This window comes from Stegodyphus dumicola, chromosome X1 (genome assembly GCF_044657685.1).
Source record: "Stegodyphus dumicola isolate Sdum_Otavi_A_Nest chromosome X1, ASM4465768v1".
Lineage (NCBI taxonomy): Eukaryota > Metazoa > Arthropoda > Arachnida > Araneae > Eresidae > Stegodyphus > Stegodyphus dumicola.
In genome coordinates, this window is record NC_140780.1 from 34,298,089 (window position 1) to 34,318,482 (window position 20,394).

The following is a 20,394-nucleotide window of genomic DNA, read 5'->3' on the forward strand; positions in this document are numbered from 1 at the left end:
TTGAGGCTCGTGGAGAATACAAGGGAGCTGCAGTAATGCAAATTGCATTTTAGTGTATCTTATTGATATGCTGTTGTATTTAAATCTGGAGAATATTCTTGCCACTGTGCCTACTTTGTTTTCTAAAAAATAATCAGTCGCTTGTGCAATGCAGTTAGGATGAGCATTAACATTCTATTAGAAGTAAATTATTTTCAATTGCACCTCTAGGCAACTTACACATAAGGGTTAAGAACATCGGCTGATCTTTTGAAATATGGTAACTGGTAGTTTGGTGACGTTTTGGAGGTGATAAAGGTTACTTACTACCTAGGACTTTGGTAATAATGTGAGAAGTACTCAGTTCCGATTACGCATTATTTTGTGTGAGGGAAATGAGAGATCATGAGATATGTTATGTGACATTAATGGACGAATTACAGTTCTTTAATCGGAAAAAGGGGGGGAATTTGGAAAACTGTAGTACTATATTATTTTGTATTAAGCTTCATTGTGTGTTGTGTGAAATAGTGGAAGTGTGCGTGCCACGTAATGAAGATTCTGAAGATTAGGTAAGTTAGTATTTTTAATCATTTGAGAATATTATTTTTATGCATTGTTTTAAATGTAAGGAGTAAATAAATTAATATGATATTATTGGAAAATTGGGTTGATCTTTGGAATATGGTAACTGGTAGTTTGGCGACATTTTGGAGGTGATAAAGGTTACTACCTAGGACTTTGGTAATAATGTGAGAAGCACTCAGTTCCGATTACGCATTATTTTGTGTGAGGGAAATGAGAGATCATGAGATATGTCATGTGACATTAATGGACAAATTACAGTTGTTTAATCGGAAAAGGGGGGAAATCTGGAAATTTCGTATTTAGCTATATTCTGTGTTGTGTGAAACGTGACATTAATGGACATTAATGGACGAATTACAGTTTTTCAATCGGAAAAGGGGGTTAATTTGGAAAAGCTTCATTGTGTGTTCTGTGAAATAGTGTTCATTAATTTTCGGATTGCATGGCACTATGTAAAGTGAATTCTAAATTTTTAATGCATTTATCTGATAATAATAATAAGTTGAGATTGTGTGAAAGGAAGGATATTACAGTTAAGTTTAAATGGCGGTGCAAGAAATATGGTGAAAATGGACATTTTGTGAAAAGGAGTGTAAGGAAGGGTACGTGGTTTGCTGAAAGTAGTTTGAGTATAGGTGAAATTTTATTAATTTCTTATTACTTGGTGAATAGACTTCCAGTTGACTACTAGATTTAGGATTTAGAAATTAGCAGTAGTACTGCAGAATTCTGAAGATTCTGAAGAAGATTAGGTAAGTTAGTATTTTTATGCATTTGAGGATATTATTTTTATGCATTGTTTTAAATGTAAGGAGTAAATAAATTAATGTGGTATTATTGGAAAATTGTTATTAGCAATGATTTAGTTTCAAGTAATTAGGATTGTAATCTAATTTTTATTAATTTAATGTATGTGCTTATTTATATTTTAAGTAGTGTTTTTTAATTTAATTATAATTTAATTTAATGATCGTGATTTTGTGAGTGATATATTTATAGTATTTTGGAATACATTTGAGTAGTATACGTTGAGTATTTTCATGCATTTTCGTGAAATTTTTCTAATTTATGAGAAAAAAGCAGTGTACATGGATATAGTTAAGAGTGTGCGCAATGCCATTTTTGTGCAATTCTGGGGTGTTTTTTTTAAGTAAAAATAAGTCGACGTGTACATGGTTTAGTGATATTTTAATTAAATGATAGTTATTTTGTGAATTTTATGTTTGTAGGAATTTGGTATACGTTTCAGTTGAAGTAAACGTGTGTGGAAGTAATTTAAATATTTGACACTAAGTATTTGTAACTATTTTTAATGTTTGCATATAAATTTTTTAGTGACATTTATAATATAATAGATAATTTAGAGGTAAAAGCTTTTGGATATTTTATTTATTTTGGAACTACTCTGATATGCACCCTCAAGTCGCCAAATTTGTCGCCAAATATTTTTCGCGAGAAACTTCACGCGGCCATATTACTATCTAAATTTTTTGTCTACATTTTGAACTTTAAGCCTAAAATGCCTCCAAAAACGCGGTTTTCGCACATGCAAAAACTACGTTTTGAAAACACGATTTAAGCTAAAAATCCGAAACAAAAACAAAAAATTTAGACAGCAAAAACGTGAAGTTTCTAACTAAAAATATTTGACGAGAATCCATGTACACAGCGACATATTTTAACTTAAAAAAACATCTACCAATGGCACAACATAGGCAACGAACGAATCTACGAACTATGCACTACGCACACCTCCCTTTAATAAATTAACATAACAACAATAAATTTCATAGAATACCATGTACACAGTATCCTGTTTAAACTTTAAAAAAATTCTACGAATTGCACACTGTAGGCAATAAACGAATTTACGAACTACGCACACCTCGCTTTAAGAAATTAACATAACAACAATAAATTTAAAAAATACCATGTACACAGTATCCTGTTTAAACTTTAAAAAAATTCTACGAATTGCACACTGTAGGCAATAAACGAATTTACGAACTACGCACACCTCGCTTTAAGAAATTAACATAACAACAATAAATTTAAAAAATACCATGTACACAGTATCCTGTTTAAACTTTAAAAAAAATCAACGAATTGCACACTGTAGGCAATAAACGAATTTACGAACTACGCAAACCTCGCTTTAAGAAATTAACATAACAACAATAAATTTCAAAGAATACCATGTACACAGTATCATGTTTAAACTTTAAAAAAAAATCTAAGAATTGCACTATCTACACTAAAAACAAATCAAGAAAATAAACTAAAATAAATTTCAGACAATTCAAAAAACAACAGAAACGGAAATTCATACAAAAAAACAATGAATATAACATTCTACAAAATAGAAACAATAAAATGAAATGCACTTACCATAATGAAAGCTTCTTTTAAAAGCAGAAATATCACTTTCAAACTTCACAAAAACAAAAAACACAAACACTTTTTGCAAATAAACTACAAAGAAATTTTTAATTTTTCCCATTCAACACATCTTAAAATTTCTAGAAATTTATTAAAAGCATCTTCTTTAATTTCATGACAGTAACAGAAAAACATATACACAGCCAAATAAAATTCAAAATCACATTTTCTGTTATAAGCAGGTAACGAAGCTTTCACATGGCACCACGTACTTTCTATACTATTTATATGACAGCCAGACTCGCTATCCACAAAATTTAAACTATGGTTCACAAATAAATGTTCAAAACCTTCTTTTCTTAAATCCTTGTAGGATTTCCAGCCATCGGAAAAAATAGTTGTACCAGGCTCAATCCACTCTTTAATACGCTGCATCAGCTTTTCCTTACTTCTATCATGCACAGCTACTAAAAATAATCTCCAGACTCTTTAATACACTGCATCAGCGTTTCCTTACTTCTATCATGCACAGCTACTAAAAATAATCTCCCAGACCCTCTTTCCACACCTCCAAATACCCACTGCCCCTCAACAGGATGGCCACGATGATATTTCCTTTTGCCGAATTTTGATTCGTCCACTTTCACCACTTTATCTTTCCTCCCTATCTTCTCAAATACAGAGCATACAAAGTCCAAAATACATTTGTTAATAAAATTTCGCCAGTCACACAACGTCTGTGAAGAAAACTTCCACGATTTTGCCATATCACATACCTTCCTACGATTCAAAATTTCGAAAGTAACAATAAAAACTTCCTCAAACGTTAACTTGCTACACGAAAACCAAGATCCAAACCTTAAACTGCGCTGACACCCACATACTTTATTAGCAACAATTTTACTGCAAACCCACACAAGTCTATCAGAAACACCATTTTTTGTCCGAGTTCTCATATTAGCTCCGCATTTCGGACACGTCAAACTCCGTTTTAAAAGTCTCGACTCCCACAGAAATTCCAAAAATACGCTAAGATCCCCATACATCCGTGAACAATAGACTCGTTAACAACTCCAACATCGTACCTTTTCATACTAAATTTACTCTGCACACAATCTAAAATACGCGGCTGAAACCTTCCCACCACGTCTTTCATCGCAACATAGGCCATTTCAAAAACACCCGCGACACGAACCAACTAGGAATTTTAAACTACTCCACCAAAAGATTTTTCAACGTCGACATGGTTGCCATACAACACGCAATCGCGCCAAAAACCAGCGCAAAACACATATCGCCACATTCGGTGAAATTAGGGCGTTTATCAGAGATGTACCTTTATTTTATATGTGGAAATGTTCATCCTTGGAAAGGGTATGTACTTTTTTTCGATCAGGTAATTTCATATATGTGCTTTTTATCGCGTTTAAAGATTAAGAAAATTTTCCTGCATTTTCGTGCAAATTTTTGTAATTTATGAGAAAATAGCAGTGTAGATGGATAAAGTTAAGAGTGTGTGCAATGCCATTTTTGTGCAATTCTGGGATGTTTTTTTAAGTAAAAATGAGTCTACGTGTAAATGGTTTATGTGTATGTGCTATTCTGAAAAACGCGCAAGAAGTTTGCGATTCTGCACTTTTCCCCAATTTTGCAGTTAATATTTGTCATGATTAAGCAGTTTTGTTACATAAATTTTCTAGCATCAGTGTAATTCGGCTAGTAGATTGGTGGAAAAAGTATTGAGTAAATAAAAAGGAAAGAAACATGCCTTTACTTCGTGAAGACAAAATGGCGGCGAAAAAAAATAGAGGGTTGCTGTAGCAGAGTTGGTCGCCAAATTTTCGCCAAGTTACCATAATCCAAAGATCAACCAGAACATCATTTCTGTATATTTCAGCATTTATAATTGCGCTGGTAAAAATGTGAAAGTAGTGTAGCCCTTAAATATGATACTTGGCCATATCGGCACTATTGTTGAACTGACAAATTTCATTGATGTTTACTGGATAATTCTGTGTATGTTTTCATAGGATACAGTGTGTTTGTATTGTAACAAGTTTGGATCATTCTCCAAACGAAAACTCCATAAGTAAAAAGAACATGGCTCCAGTCATGATTATCTCTACCACTGCAACTACATTTCTCAGCCTGAGTTCATGAATCACTAAACATGGATTTACTTGCATGCAGCCCTCTTTTAACCTTTTGTAGACGGATGGCCAATATATTGGCAGTTGTATTCCCTGTTTGAATGGACGGGGTTGTCCACTTTATTGGCCATGTCTTTTTCCCCCATTTTACAGGCTGAAATGTCAAATTTGACGTCCCTGGGTTTTCAACCACTTATCTCTTTCAAAGATCTCCCTTTTGCGACATAGATGCACCCCTCTGAGAATCCATTAAACTACACAAGAATCTTTGTTGCAAATAGGAGGTGATTTCTTAACGGGGGGAAAGCATTCGGTTCAAGATTTCCCGTCTTTTGGTAGCTTTTACTGCTACTAAAGCCCCGGCCTAAAAAGGTTAATGCAACCGATCACTTCCTGTATGTTTGGATAGTTGAGCTCTTATAGCTGTAGTGAACTCTCTTACAATCTGGGCTAATGTCATTTGTCTGTTTCTTTTAGTAATCTTTGCCCAGTAATGATCCTGAGAGTGTTGTGGCATGTTTTTGACTTGACCTGGCTGTCTACATATATAACCAGTGTCTGAATTATTTTCAGATGCAAGACGTGACACTTTAATTACTTTCGGATCTTTAAGGCTTCTGTCAGTATTTGTCCTGCTCCCATTGTCTCAATCGCATGCCATTGTTTCAATCCATAAAATGCCTTATCAGTGACATGCTCCATCTTTCACACATGAAAACTTTACCCAACTCGTAAAATTCTTGAAATAAGAGTTTAAAATGCCTGCTTTCACTCCATTTCACATATACTCAAGTAGTAGGCAGAAATATTTGAATATTTCTCTGTAGTGAAGGTGATAAAACTGTCTCTAGATGATAAAATTGATCTAACCAGTCCATCTTTCATTGGACTTTATTTAATAGAAGTAACATAAAGCATCTTTATATAATTAATTTTTCCTGCTGGTGTACAAATATTTCATCTTTGGCTGAAATGTATTCCAGTTCCACTTTGAACATTTTTATAAGCAATTTTGATATTATGTATATGTGTTTTTAGTTAATCAGTATCAGGATTATTTAAAAATAAATGGAATTATATTGAATAATTTCTTAAATCCTTCCCCCCATTTTTTTAAGGAAAACATGGAATCTGATGAACCACAATTTCTCAGCGTTACAAATACTAATATGAGCCTGAATGAAGATGATGTTAAATATGAAGAGGAGCAGGACAAAGAAATGGATGGTATGGATATACAGGAGAAGGAAGAGGAAACAGGTCATAAAGCGGCACTGCAAATCAGTATGCCTGCTGAGAGTATGTGGTCTTGTGAGAAACTACCCTGTTTACCTTGTGAAGAAATTCCCATCAAATGCCACAGTGTAAGACTTGGGACAATTGAAATTAGACCAAATGATTCTCTCTCGTATGTGCCAGTACATTTGTCAAGATATGGTCTTTCATTCATAATTCCAGCTGATGATGAATATAATATATGTAAGTAGTTTTATTTGTTTATTTACTTTTATATCAAAGCAGAAAGTAGTATTTTCTCCTGTAATTATTTTATTACTTTATAATAATCAAGAAATGTTATACAAATAAGCCATTTCATGCATAGTCCCAGTTTCCCCCTTCCCACCCAGAATATGTTGTCTGAATATTGTCTTGGATTTTATTTTGGCTATAGTCATGTTTTTAAAACATTGATGTATTATTCTTGTCACAGAGTTTCTTCTGCAATATGTAATCTTCTTCAGTATCCTTTAAAATTTTCGTACTCCAGATCCTTACTGATATTGAATAGTTTGTGGAATTGATAATAACATTTTGCCATGAAGAATCTTTTGTTCACCTATGAACAAATATATTATTTCTTAAGGGAATGCAGTATCAAAAAAATCATCAAGATATCAATTTTTTTTTTTTTTTTTTTTTTAAGTTGCTTAAATTTTTGCTTCAGTGTTTTTGAAATATATAAGGAAAATATAGAAGCTGTGTCTTCAGTAGTTCAAAAGTTATAATTATATATTCTTTCATGCTCAATGGCAACAATTAAAAGAGACAGTCTTTTTAAATGGATGTCATTTGCTAATGGTGTGTATTGGTGTGGTGTATTTAATTACGGCAAAGCACACTAGGGCTATCTGCCAAAGGGGAGGGATGCCTTTCGTGGAGGACTTTCTAAGGGAAACTGGCTCGTATACACGTTACACATGGGGAAAACCACGAAAACACCCATGCAGCCAGCCCGTTCGCGGGATTCGAACCTCGGACCGAACTACCAGTGTTCAGCGACTTTACCGCTCGGCCGCTGGTAGGCCCGTCATTTGCTAATGTTACAGCTTAACGCGATATTAGATTTTTTAAAAAAATTTCCTTCTGCTGAAACTCATGAATGAAGTGAAGTGATAAATAAAAGAAATTAAATACAGAGAGGTTTGCTGTGAAGTTGAGGATTTCCATAACTGAAAGCTAAATTACTTTTCTCAATGTTTAATTTTTTTCACATTCGTGTTTTAAAAACATTAAAGTTTTTTTTTCCATAATTAAGGTAAGAGGTTTCAAATTTTGCATGTTTATTATTATACTTTTGATAACATTGTGCATGAAATTAACATTTGTAGTCATTTTTTAAGTTTAACTAAGCATGATGGCAGAGTTTTTTAAAATTAAATCTAATAACTGAAGCATCCAATATTCCATGCTGTATTTTGTGTATTGTATCTCAAGGAATACATTAAAAAATGTAGAACAAAGACATCAGTATTTAAAATAAAGTAGCAAAATAATGAAATGAAATCTTTTAAAAGGGTTTTAATTTTTAAGGTTTTATTTAAACAAGCAGTTTAATATGTATATTTCAAATGTTTGTAAGTATACAGTGTCTTTTCCTCATGAGGCCGCTTAAAGCACTGTTGAGCTGAAAATATTCTGAAGAGATTTGTGGTTGTAGAAGAGGGTAGGAGACCTTCGAATCAGTTTGGGAGAGAAGCTAGTCAACAAAATTGGGACAGAGCTGGGGAAAAGTTAAACTTTCACCTAAAGGCAGTGGCGTAACTAGAACTCTTGGATCCCTGTGCAAAAATTTTTCCAGGCCCCCCCCTCAATAAATTTAATGTGCTTAAAAATAAAAATAAAAATAAAAATTTTTAAAAAGTTTAAAAAAATCAAGGATTTTACGAGCCAGTGTTTTTATGATGAATTTTATTACATCTGGATTATTTGTTAAAAAATAAAAGCACATCCTTAGGGAACCAGTTGAAAGGTACGTAACATGAAGAAAGAATAAAAAGGAAAATATTCTCCCTTGATCAACTGTGAAATTTGTTTTAATATGGGTATTTGATATCAGATGATTTTAATCAGTTATTTAAGACTTTTTGTGTGCGTGCGAGAGACAGACTTTTCTCTCCTTTCACTGAGATACATACTGATAATAAATGAATAAGTCATAAAAAAAGGAACATGTCACATAAAGTATAGCATTAAGAAAAGTTAGAAAGCTTAGTTTTACGGAGATTTTTATATAAAATCCAAGAGGTTTTACATACAAATATGTTTTGAATTTATATATAAAATCTGCACCAATCTAAGATTTTTTCGCTTAATTTAGAAAAATTAAATAACTGGTTATATTATAAAACATTGAAAACAATATATTCTATGAAAATAGAAGAGAAACACGCCGAGTGAAACAAAATTAGTAACACAATAACCTTAAGTTTGGTGTAAATTTATGTTAAGATCTCAAACAATTTCTAGGGCAAGCAGGTTTAGGTCCCTCTTCGTCAGAAGTAAAGAAATCTAAGAGACTGAAGAATAGTCATATTTTTCAATTGCGCCAAAATATGTGTAAATATTTATTTTTTAATGATTTTTTTTTTTTTTTTTTTTTTTACCAGGGTAACAACTTTTATTTTATAATATTAGCTATAATTTTATAAAAGCTCCTTGCCTTCATTTCCAAAAACTCTCGAACATAGTCAGGAAGATCAATTTCTTTAGGTGTATCTTGCTCTATAGAAATTAGAGCAAGATTTGTCAGCCTAGTCTTTGTCATAGAAGATCTTAAACAAGTTTGTATGTATTTTAATTTTGAAAAATATCTCTCTCCACTTGCAACTGTTATAGGAAAGGACAGCAAAATTCGACTCCAGTATATTTGGAAAACATTCAAGATTTTATACATATTCTAAAATGACAAGGGGCTCCACTCCAGGAACGATGTATTTTGACAGATCATCCAGTTCATCACAAAGTTCCGAAGCATTCAGATTATTCGAATGTTTATTTGTAAGTTTCAATTTCTAGTCTTTGCATCTATTCAAAAGTTCTCTGAAAGATGTCTGAGGGTTCCTACGTCGTACAGGAAACTGTACCGTAGTATGCTCCGTATTTCCGAGTAAGTTCAAATCTTTCTTCTACAGAACGAATAGCAATGTCTCACGTGTAGAAATACAGTTCTACTTTAAATTCCTCTCCTAACACTTCGTATGTTTTCATATGAAGCCTCGTACCAAACAATCTACGTCGCCTTAGGGTATGATGGACTGGCTAAAGGAAGGGTAGATTTCTAACGTTTCTGCCATTTACTTTTCTTCGGAGATGAAATCTATTAAATTACTATTTAAATTATTAAATTATTATTATCACTTCTACAACTTTCTAAAAATGTTTTCTCATTCTGCAGAGCTCCGACAGCTGACTGCAAATTCGTCTTTATACTTTGAAGAATTTACTCGCGTGGCTTACATGAATATAATTCCAAATAGCAAATGAGACGAGAAATTTTAAATTTTGTCTGCCAAGGATGACGCCGAATGCCATAAGAAACTAGAATAAATATTTTTAGCAAGCTACAATAGTACAGAATAAATTTCCTCCACAAATAAAAAAAATGTAAACAATGATTTGTGTTAATTTTTATTTACTTTTTGTTTAAACCTTTAAAAAATTTTGCAGAATTTGTAAAAAAATAGCTCTTTTTGTAACATTATTTTATTGGCAATAATATAAGATGAAAATAAAAGAATAAGAGCGGTTGATCTTTACATTATGGTAACTTGGCGATTTTTTGGCGAAAATTTGGCGACCAACTCTCCTACAGCAACCCTCTATTTTTTTTTTCCTGCCGCCATTTTGTCTTTACTTCGTGAAGACATGTTTCTTTTCTTTTTATCTACTGAACACTTCTTCCAACAATCTACTAGCCGAATTACACTTATGTTAGAAATTTTATCTAACAAAACTGTGCTTAATCATGACAAATATTCACTGCAAAATTGGGAAAAAAGTGCACAATACCATACTCCTTGCGCGTTTTTCAAAATAACACATACACATAAACCATGTCACGTTGACTTATTTTTACTTAAAAAAACATCCCAGAATTGCACAAAAACGGCATTGCACACACTCTTCACTATAACCATGTACACTGCTTTTTTCTCATAAATTCGAAAAATTTCACGAAAATACATGACAATTTTCTGAATCTTTAAACCCGGTGAAAAGAACATATATGAAATTACCTGATCGCGAAAAAGTATATACCCTTTGCAAATATGAACATTTCCACATATAAAATAAATAAAATATCCGAAAACTTTTACCTCTAAATCATCTATTATATTATAAACGTCACCAACGAATTCATACCGCAAACATTACAAATACTTAGTGTCAAATATTTAAATTATTTCCATGCACGTTTACTTCAACTAAAACGTATACCAAATTCCTACAAACATAAAATTCACAAAATAACTATCATTTAATTAAAATATCACTAAACCATGTACACGTCGACTTATTTTTACTTAAAAAAAAAATCCCAGAATTGCACGAAAATGGCATTGGCACACCCTTCACCATATCCATGTACACTCCTTTTTTCTCATAAATTAGAAAAAATTCACAAAAATGCATGACAATTTTCTGAATCTTTAAACTTCTTAAAAAGAACATATATGAAATTACCTAATACCGAAAAAGTATATACCCTTTCCAAATATGAACATTTCCACATATAAAATAAATAAAATATCCAAAAACTTTTACCTCTAAATCATCTATTATATTATAAACGTCATCAACGAATTCATACCGCAAACATTACAAATACTTAGTGTCAAATATTTAAATTATTTCCATGCACGTTTACTTCAACTAAAACGTATACCAAATTCCTACAAACATAAAATTCACAAAATAACTATCATAATTAAAATATAATTAAATTCAAAAACACTACTTAAAATATAAATAAGCACATACATTAAATTAATAAAAATTAGCTTACAATCCTAATTACTTTAAACTAAATCATTGCTAATAACAATTTTCCCAATAATACCAAATTACTTTACTTCCACCTTACGTTTAGAACAATGCATAAAAATATCCTCAAATAATTAAAAATACTAACTTACCTAATCTTCTTCAGAATCTTGATTACGTGTCCGATAAACTTTTCTAATTTCTGTTTCAGGATCTTTAAAATCATACTTATAGTTCACAGCAAGGTACCAGGTAAAATAAATAACTTAATAAAACATCTTTACTTCTATCTCACACAACCTTAAAGAAACACTTATTACTACCCCTTTCAATCCCACTAAATACCCATTTCGAATTCACTTTAGTTAGGGCCATGGGATCCAAAAATTAACGAACACTGTTTCACACAACACAGAATAAAGCCAAATACAAAATTTCCAGATTTTTCCCCGATTTCCCCCCCTTTTCCGATTAAAGAACCGTAATTCGTCCATTAATATCACATGACATATCCCATGATCTCTCATTTCCCTCACACAAAATAATGCGTAATCGGAACTGAGTACTGCTCACATTATTACCAAAGTCCTAGGTAGTAACCTTTATCGCCTCCAAAATGTCGCCAAACTACCAGTTACCATATTCTAAAGATCAGCCATAAGAGGAATTAACTTAAAAAATTTCGACTTAAATAACCAAACAGACAAAATATTCTGCTTCTGTGCTATGATTTGGGGGAAGGAGCACCATATAAGTTATCCATGGAATAAATAACTAATGAAAAGAAAATGAATAATCAAGCCAGAAACGAGACAAGGGTAAAGCCAGTGAGAAACTTACTGCAAGTAAACGGCTAGAGGGGCAAAATTAGTTCATACGAAATTTACAAAAAAAATCTGAAAGCTTTCAGGTTTTACCTTACGCCCAAAGGAGCATTTTTTTAAAGTTTCGTGTGCTACTTTTATATTTTAAATATCATGTTCTTCCCGCTTAAACCATTAAATTAAATTCAACAGCAATATCGCATGAGCATATCTTTAGAATTTCTGATACACAGTCTCGCACACTAGTGATAATTTTTTTTTCCGTACAAAATTTTCATTGCTCGCTTTGAAATCGTCGAGTTTCTTAATCAAAACCACGTTAAAGAGTTATAAAATATGAAATCGATAATAAATTCGGGCTTCCACATGCCCATATTTGGTCAAGATTACACGATTCAAAATTAGATGGGTCTAGGTACCATTGTTTTACCTCATTGCGAGAAATATAGATACGTTTATGCAGATTTTTCATTATTTAATTTCTTTAAATATAACACAGGGCTGTAATATTTAGTGGCAACAATTTGAAAAGTGAAACAATATTTATAGTGAACCAATGCAAAATGCCAAAACAAAATTAATAGCCTTTTTGGGCTAAAAATTTAGAACTTTTAGTGTGAAAAATCTAGCGCAAATGTAGCTAAGATTGATCAAATTAAAATTTTTACAATTTATTGTTTATACTATCAGGGGAGAGTAATATGCTTGTGAAAAAGATTATTGCAACCAGTATAAATATTTAACGAATAAAAATTAAGCAAAATAGATTAATTTTTTAGTCCAAAAAAGGTGCAATTTGCTCTGTCGGACTATTATTTTCATTTCGGCATTTTACGTTGGTTCACTATAAATGTCCGATTCACTTTTCAAATTGTTGCCACCCAATATTATCGCCCTGTGTTATATTTGATGAAATTAAATAAGGAAGAATCTGCCTAAACGTATCTATATTTCTTGCATTGGGATAAAACAACGATACCTAGAGCCATTCAATTTTGAATAACGTACATTTCCACCCGAATACGGGCATCTGGAAGCCCAAATTTGGAATTTGTTTTATTATCTATTTCATATTATGTAAAACTTTAACGAATTTTTGATTAACAAACTCGCCGATTTAAAAGTGAGCAGTGACAACACTCTACGAGGAAAAAAAATCGCACGGAACTGTGTATCGGAAATTCTAAAGATATGCTGATTTTAAAATTATTTTGTGACATTGCTGTTAAACTGAATTTTATGGTTTAAGTGTAAAAAAACATGATATTTAATTAATAAAGGTAACACACAAAACGTTAAAAAAACGCCCCTTTAAACTTAATTTAATCTGAAACCTTTCAGATTTTTTTCTGAATTAATGCTATGTTAATTTTTTAACTCATTTTATTTTTAAATGTTTTTATTATATTAATTTCCTGAACTAAAATCTGGAAGGATTAATGTAAAAATTCATCACAATAAGTTTCTGATTAACTAGCTTCTGTAATGTATGTAGTTTCTGTGTGATTAATCTTTGCCGGGATAATCCGAAAAAACATACAAGTATTTAGAGGTTAAAATTATGCACATTGATATTTATTAAACCTGGGCTTAATTTAGGAACTAAAGGTGTCAGAGTCCTACTGTAAGCCATCAAGAACAGTCAATGAAAAATGATTATAAATTAAACAAATAAAACAAGGAATAATTAAAATGTAAAATTAAAAAGTATGTTTTAATTTTAAAACTAATGGTATATAAAGAAATAATAAGCAAATCGTAAAACTTATATGAATATTGAAACAAATGAAAAGTAAGAAAATTAGTAAGATAGGATGCGAAAGACAAAAGAAAGGAAGATATTGAATACACACATATACATGCAAATACACACATTTACATAATATACACACATATACAAGCAAAAACATATCTCGGGCAATTTGGAATTTATATTTTGTTGACTTTTACGCCTGTTATCGAATTTAATATTGCTTAATATTTAGAGTTTAGTTTTTCAAATCATTTTAAAATTCAAGGATAAGGCAAATTTAGAGTATACAAAAATAAACACTTTAATTTAATGATAAAAGAATAGATTGGATTGGATTATTTAATTATGGCAAGGCACACGAGGGCTATCTGCCTAAAGGGAGGGATGCCTTCGTGGAGGACGTTTTAAGGGAAACTGGCTCGTATACACATTACGCATGGGGAAAACCACGAAAACGCCCATGCAGCCAGCCCATTTGCGGGATTCGAACACCTCGGACCGAACTACTAGTGTTCAGCGTCTTTACCGCTCGGCCATTGGTGGGCGATAAAAGAATGAAATGACATAAGAAATATTTGTATTTTAGGCAGAATTACAGTTATAAAAACCGAAGATAATGGAATTACAGATATTTAAACATACATAAGCACAAAAATTGACAGTTAAATAATAATCTTAATATTAATGTATTGCATCACTTTCCTGTCAATTACAATTTAAGCTGCAGTATAGTTTTCATTGTTTCTAAGCTGTATAATTAAATTCTCAGGAATGTTTCAAAAATATTTTAAATGTATGCAATAAAACACAAAAAGCTATTAATATAAATAAAGTTTTCAATAATTTTGGACACTTATTTCGTTTGTTAAACGAATTGTTTATGTTTTGAATTATTGGAGTTCAGATTTGCTGATTAATTTGCAGTTCGAAGACATTAGAAATACATATCAAGAACTTAAAAAAAAAAATCATGTTTGGATCATCTCTTAGACAATATACACAGAATATGTGAACTATTTCATGTGCAATCTTTTCTCCTGAAAAACAACTTCTGTTTCGAATTCATACATATCCTTATCAGAATACATTATTCAAGCCAAAAGTAATTCGTTTAACAGATCTTTTCTAAAATTAAGCCACAGGACAATAAATGATATTAATAAATATCAATCGACATAATGGATCTACTTTAACACTATTTAGTTTCTATGAATTATCATGAAAGACCTCAGATTTCCTGTTTTTACATTGATTATAAATTAAACCCTATTAATTTTCTTTTTATCTTCATAATTAATTTATTAATGACAAAAATATGAAAAATAAAATAGAAATCTCTATGAAAAGTTTTTCGCTTTCTTGATATTAGAAGTTTAGCATATTTGGGGATCACCCAATTATTGAGTGTTGTTTAAATGACAATTTGGTTTAAAGTACATTTGCTTTGCTCTTTATTTGTAATTGATTTTGAATTTCGGATTTGCATATAATGGCTTTAAACCAATTTGTTTTTTTTTTGAAAGGTCAATTTGCATAATGAAAAGTTTTGATTTTTTTGAGTAGTCAATTTGGCACAATGTTATGTTTTATTCTTTTTTCCAAGTGTTTCGAAAGCGTGTGGAGAAAATTCTCGTACATTTCAGATTCGAATTTTCAGTTTTATATGAATTTTAATGTCTTAAATGAAAATTTAATTGATTCTTTTTATGGTTTTAGATCTCAAATGAACCAGGACAACGAAATATGTTTTCAAAACATATTAATCGACTATTATGAAGCTTTAATTCATTTTCTCCTGATGAGTTCTGAATTAGAGTTTCAGTAAAAAGAGAATAATTTTTATAATTTTGTATGTTTTCGCTTTATTTTTTGAGTTTGTGCTACTATGAATTCTTATTTTAAATTTGTTTAGATATTGTGTTAAACATTTTATACACGGTTGCAGTTATTTATAGCGTCAAGGAATTTCCTTCCTTTGTAGATGCTTTAAGTTTATTTTATTTCAATCCTGCAGCTATAGCGCAGGACAAGTTTAAAAAAATTTGTTTTTTATTGTTGGCCTGTCATTATGTTTATTAATGTATGGAAACATATATTTAAAATTTATCATAAAAATATTTCATGTTAATATAACAATACATTATTAATATTGGAAGACATTTACATTGTTAATGGTGATAAGTTTGGATTTTTAGATAAATGGATTAAAAGTTTAGTTAAATTGAATTTTTAGTAAGTTAATTATAAGAATTTAGTTTATGTAATATTACAAATCAATAACTTACCTTTATAATGAAGAATTATGTTTGAGATCCCTTTCAAATTTAATTTTAAAGAAAAACTTCTTTATGCTCTCGATGTAGTGATGTAGACTACAGAAATGTCATTAGAATACGAGCAAGTTCAGTTTGCTGTTCTGAGTCATCAGCCAATTACAAGTATACTGAAGATAACATTTCACACTTCAACGCAGCTGTTTAGCAAAGAAAGGGACCCCGCCTCCACCATAAATTTCCAGTGTCTTCCCAAGTTGAGTCACAGTAAAACTTTCATCTAAGATTTTACTGTAAAGATGTCCACTTTCCTTTCTAAAAAACTGAAACGTCTGGTTTTTTTTTTTTTTTTTTAGTCAAATTCTTCTATTATTATTGTCATATTCCAATGACACATAATACATGACCTGCAATATCTTTTAGCGTTTCCTCTGTACTATAAATGTATTTCAGTTAATGTATAATTGTTAAATATTTAACAGTAAAAATTATGGATATTCAAATAATTTTAGGAAATTCTTCCACAAGTTTAGGATGAAATAATAAACAAATTTTATTGAACTGTATCCAAAGAGCTTTGAAGATGACTGTGTAATATGTGAAATGGAAATTTTAAAATTAAACCTTTCAAGTTTCAAGTTCCCAGAAATATTTAATAATTTGTAGTTAAACTTATTGACACTAACGTATATTTGAAGATGACTACTCTGTCACATAGATTCTAAAATTAGCATAAATAAATACTTGTTTAGGAAACAAGTATAAAATTTCTTCATAATTACTAAAAATAAAGTTGTATGAAACAAGTTTTGCGCACTACTTAGAGAAACGCTAAAAACATCATTTAATGAAAATAGATTTTTTTTTTTAAACCCGAGGTGGATCAAAAAGCAAAAATCGCGATATATTTTAGGAGCATTAATATTTTTGATTATTGTTACCTTTTTTATTTACGTCTTAAAACAACTATTTCTGGCTCAGAAATTAATTACCTCAGATTTCCAGTTTTTACATTGCTTATAAATTAAGCCGTATCATTTTTATTTTAAACATTAATTTATTAATGACAAAAATATGAAGAATACATATAATGCATGGGAACATATATTAACAGAACCTATTTATGTCTTAGAAAAGCTACGCAGTGGTGCCAAAATGAAAGAATAATGCGAAAAGGGATTTTATGAGTGAAAATCGCATCATTTTCCACTAAAACGTTTTAACTAATTTTTTTTTTAATTGCGACAATTATTGAAATATTGCAATAAAAGTGGGAGAATTCTTTTCCATTCGTCTGTGTAGTGAAAATTTTATTGTAATTCATGTTCTTTCAGATTTTGAAATGCAACTTAAAACTATTAGGCCCAACGCTGCCATTGATATGTTTAATATTTTCAGTAATTAATTTATCGAAATTTACGAAGTAGTATATACTTTTAGTTGTATAATGTCATTTTTATTATCATTATTATATTATTATTGATGATTTCACGTACTGAATGCTCTGTGCAAAGTAAAAGTAGAATAAAAATTAAAATAAATTAAAAGCAAAAGTGTGAATTTTAAAGTTTCATTTCAAATAACGGCCGACTAGCGGCCGAGTGGTAAAGTCGTTGAACACTGGTAGTTCGGTCCGAGGTTCGAATTCCGCAAATGGACTGGCTGCATGGGCGTTTTCGTGGTTTTCCCCATGTGTAATGTGTATACGAGCCAGAATTCTAATGTTTCATGTTGTTAAAATGAATTGTAATGTATTATATTTTTTCAAATGAAGGGAAATTAAAATATTTCTTTCAAAACAAATTTAATATCTTCAGAATTATCTTTTACAGATTAGTGTGAATTTTTGGTAGCTGAGTAATTTACAGGCTAAGAAACACCACAGCTATTCTATTTCCTAAAGCAAATCAATTTACGAGTTCTATGCGTTCAGATTTAAATCTCGTTTAGGAATTTTAAAGAATTCTTAACCTGCACTTTATCTGCAATGTGAGAATATTTTGTAAATTTTGATCAGAGTAGATTTAAGGGTGCCCCTTGTATTATCACAAAGTTGTTTCATTTATCATTGTTATTTCATTTACGGTAATCTGAGTAGTTGAATGTTATGGAAACCCTATTATGACGTAATTGGTTGCGTGATTGCGGTAAATTTGAATGAAGCGGGAAATATTTATAAGGGCTTGTGGTGCGTGTTGGGGTTAGAATTGACTTTAGGGTACCATCTATTATCGTGATGTTGTTTCATTTATGGTAACCTGAGTAGTTGAATGTTATGGAACGTAATTGTTTGCATTACTCCGGGAAATTTTGAATCATAGGATATTTTGTAAGGGCTTTTGTGGTGTGTGTGATTAGGAATTACATTGCTTGTTTCATTGTTTAGATGGTAGAATGGCTGAATGTAGTAATATTAATTTAAAGTTTCTGTACAATTTGGAACGAAGGAGGAAAAGTGCGTTGATTGACTGTTGTGTAAATGAAGGTTTGCATAGTAGCCATCTTCTGGACAGTCCGGAATACATAGGATGTTTTTGACTCTTATTTTTGTGAATTTGCCAAGTTGTGCGAAAGGGTACCCTAAAATATACTTTTATCTGTGTTGGTTAGGAAATTCGTTGCTTGTTTTGTGGTTTAGATGGTAAAATGCCTGAATGTGGTGAGATTAATTTGAAGTTTCTGTACAATTTGGAACAAAAGGGGAAAAGAGCATTAATTGACAGGTGTATAAATGAAGGTTTACATAGTAGCCATGATAAGTGTCCTGTTTGTAGGAAGGAAATGCGTATGGTCGAACGGTCAGAGAATACTGACACTACTAAGAATATTTTTTACTCTTATCTTTATGAGCTTATGTGGTGACGCCAGTATACAAATTTTAGTTCAGATAATTTTAGGAAGTTTTTGGATGCTGTTAAGGAAATTTGTTTGACTAAAGACAAATTTTTTTTTTTTTTTAAATCTGAAAGGTTTCAGATTTTAAATTACATCTAAAGAGGCGATTTTTTTAAAAATTTTCGGTATTACTTTTATTTATTTATTATCATGCTCTTTGCACTTAAACCATAAAATTCAGTTCAACAGCAATGTTGCAAAATAATTTTAAAATGAGCATATCTTTAGAATTTCTCATACACAGTTCTGCACGCTGGAGATAAAAACGGTTTTTTCCTCCTCCTGTAGAGTGTTGCCATTGCAAGTTTTTAAATTGTTAAGTTTGTTAATAAAAAATTCGTTAATCTTATGTTATTTGTTAATTTTATGCTATTCGTTAATGTTATACGTTATTTTCATTTCATTAATTTTGTAATTAATTTTACAAAGGATGAAACCGATAATAAAACAAATTTCAAATTTGGTCTTCCAGGTGCCTATATTCGCAGTAGGATTACGTCATTCAAAATTTGATGGCTCTAGGTACCGTTGTTTTATCACTATGCAAGAAACATACATACATTTATGCAGATTCTTTATTATTTAATTTCGTCAAATATGATAGGGCGATAATATTTGGTGGCAACAATTTGAAAAGTGAAACAGACGTTCAGAGTGATTCAACGCAAAATTGCAAAACGAAAACGGTATTCCTTTAGGGACAAAGCCACTTTGGACCAAAAAACTTGAAAGATTTCAGGTTTTTTAAATTATGCCCAAAGGGGCATTTTGTGCGTTACCTTTATTTATTAAATATCATGTTCTTTGTACTTAAACCATAAAATTCAGTTCAAGAGTGATATCGCAAAATAATTTTAAAATGAGCATATCTTTAGATTTTCGGAAAGTTTGTGCACTGGAGATAAAAATGTTTTTTTCTGTACAATGGTGCCATTGCTCATTTTCAATTCCTTGAGTTTGTTAATCAGAAATTCGTTAAAGTTTTACAAAATATGAAATCGATAATAAAACAAATTTCAAATTTGGGCTCCCAAATGCCCATATTTGCAGGAGGATTACATTATTCAAAATGCTATAAAACATAAACTGACTCAACTACTGTGAACTAATGACTATAACATATCGCCAAAGAGGGATGGACTGTTGACAGGGATGCGGAGAAGATGGGAAGTATTTTCTGTGTAAATAAATAGAGAATAAAAAAGAATATGTAAGTCAGATGTTTTACCAAGAAAAGGTGTTTTCTGAGCGGAAGTATATCATGCTGTAAATAATCAGTGAATGAAAAG

At 30.9% G+C, this 20,394-nt stretch overlaps 1 protein-coding gene across 1 annotated transcript in view; it reads left to right on the forward strand.

The window, feature by feature from the left end:
* The window catches only part of LOC146993124 (sentrin-specific protease 6-like), a 180,513-nt gene that overhangs the window by 683 nt on the left and 159,436 nt on the right, over positions 1-20,394 (forward strand). The window contains exon 2 of the mRNA XM_085807767.1: positions 6,215-6,575. Coding sequence (XP_085663893.1) covers positions 6,215-6,575 — 361 coding nt within the window. The remainder of the gene's footprint in view (positions 1-6,214; positions 6,576-20,394) is intronic.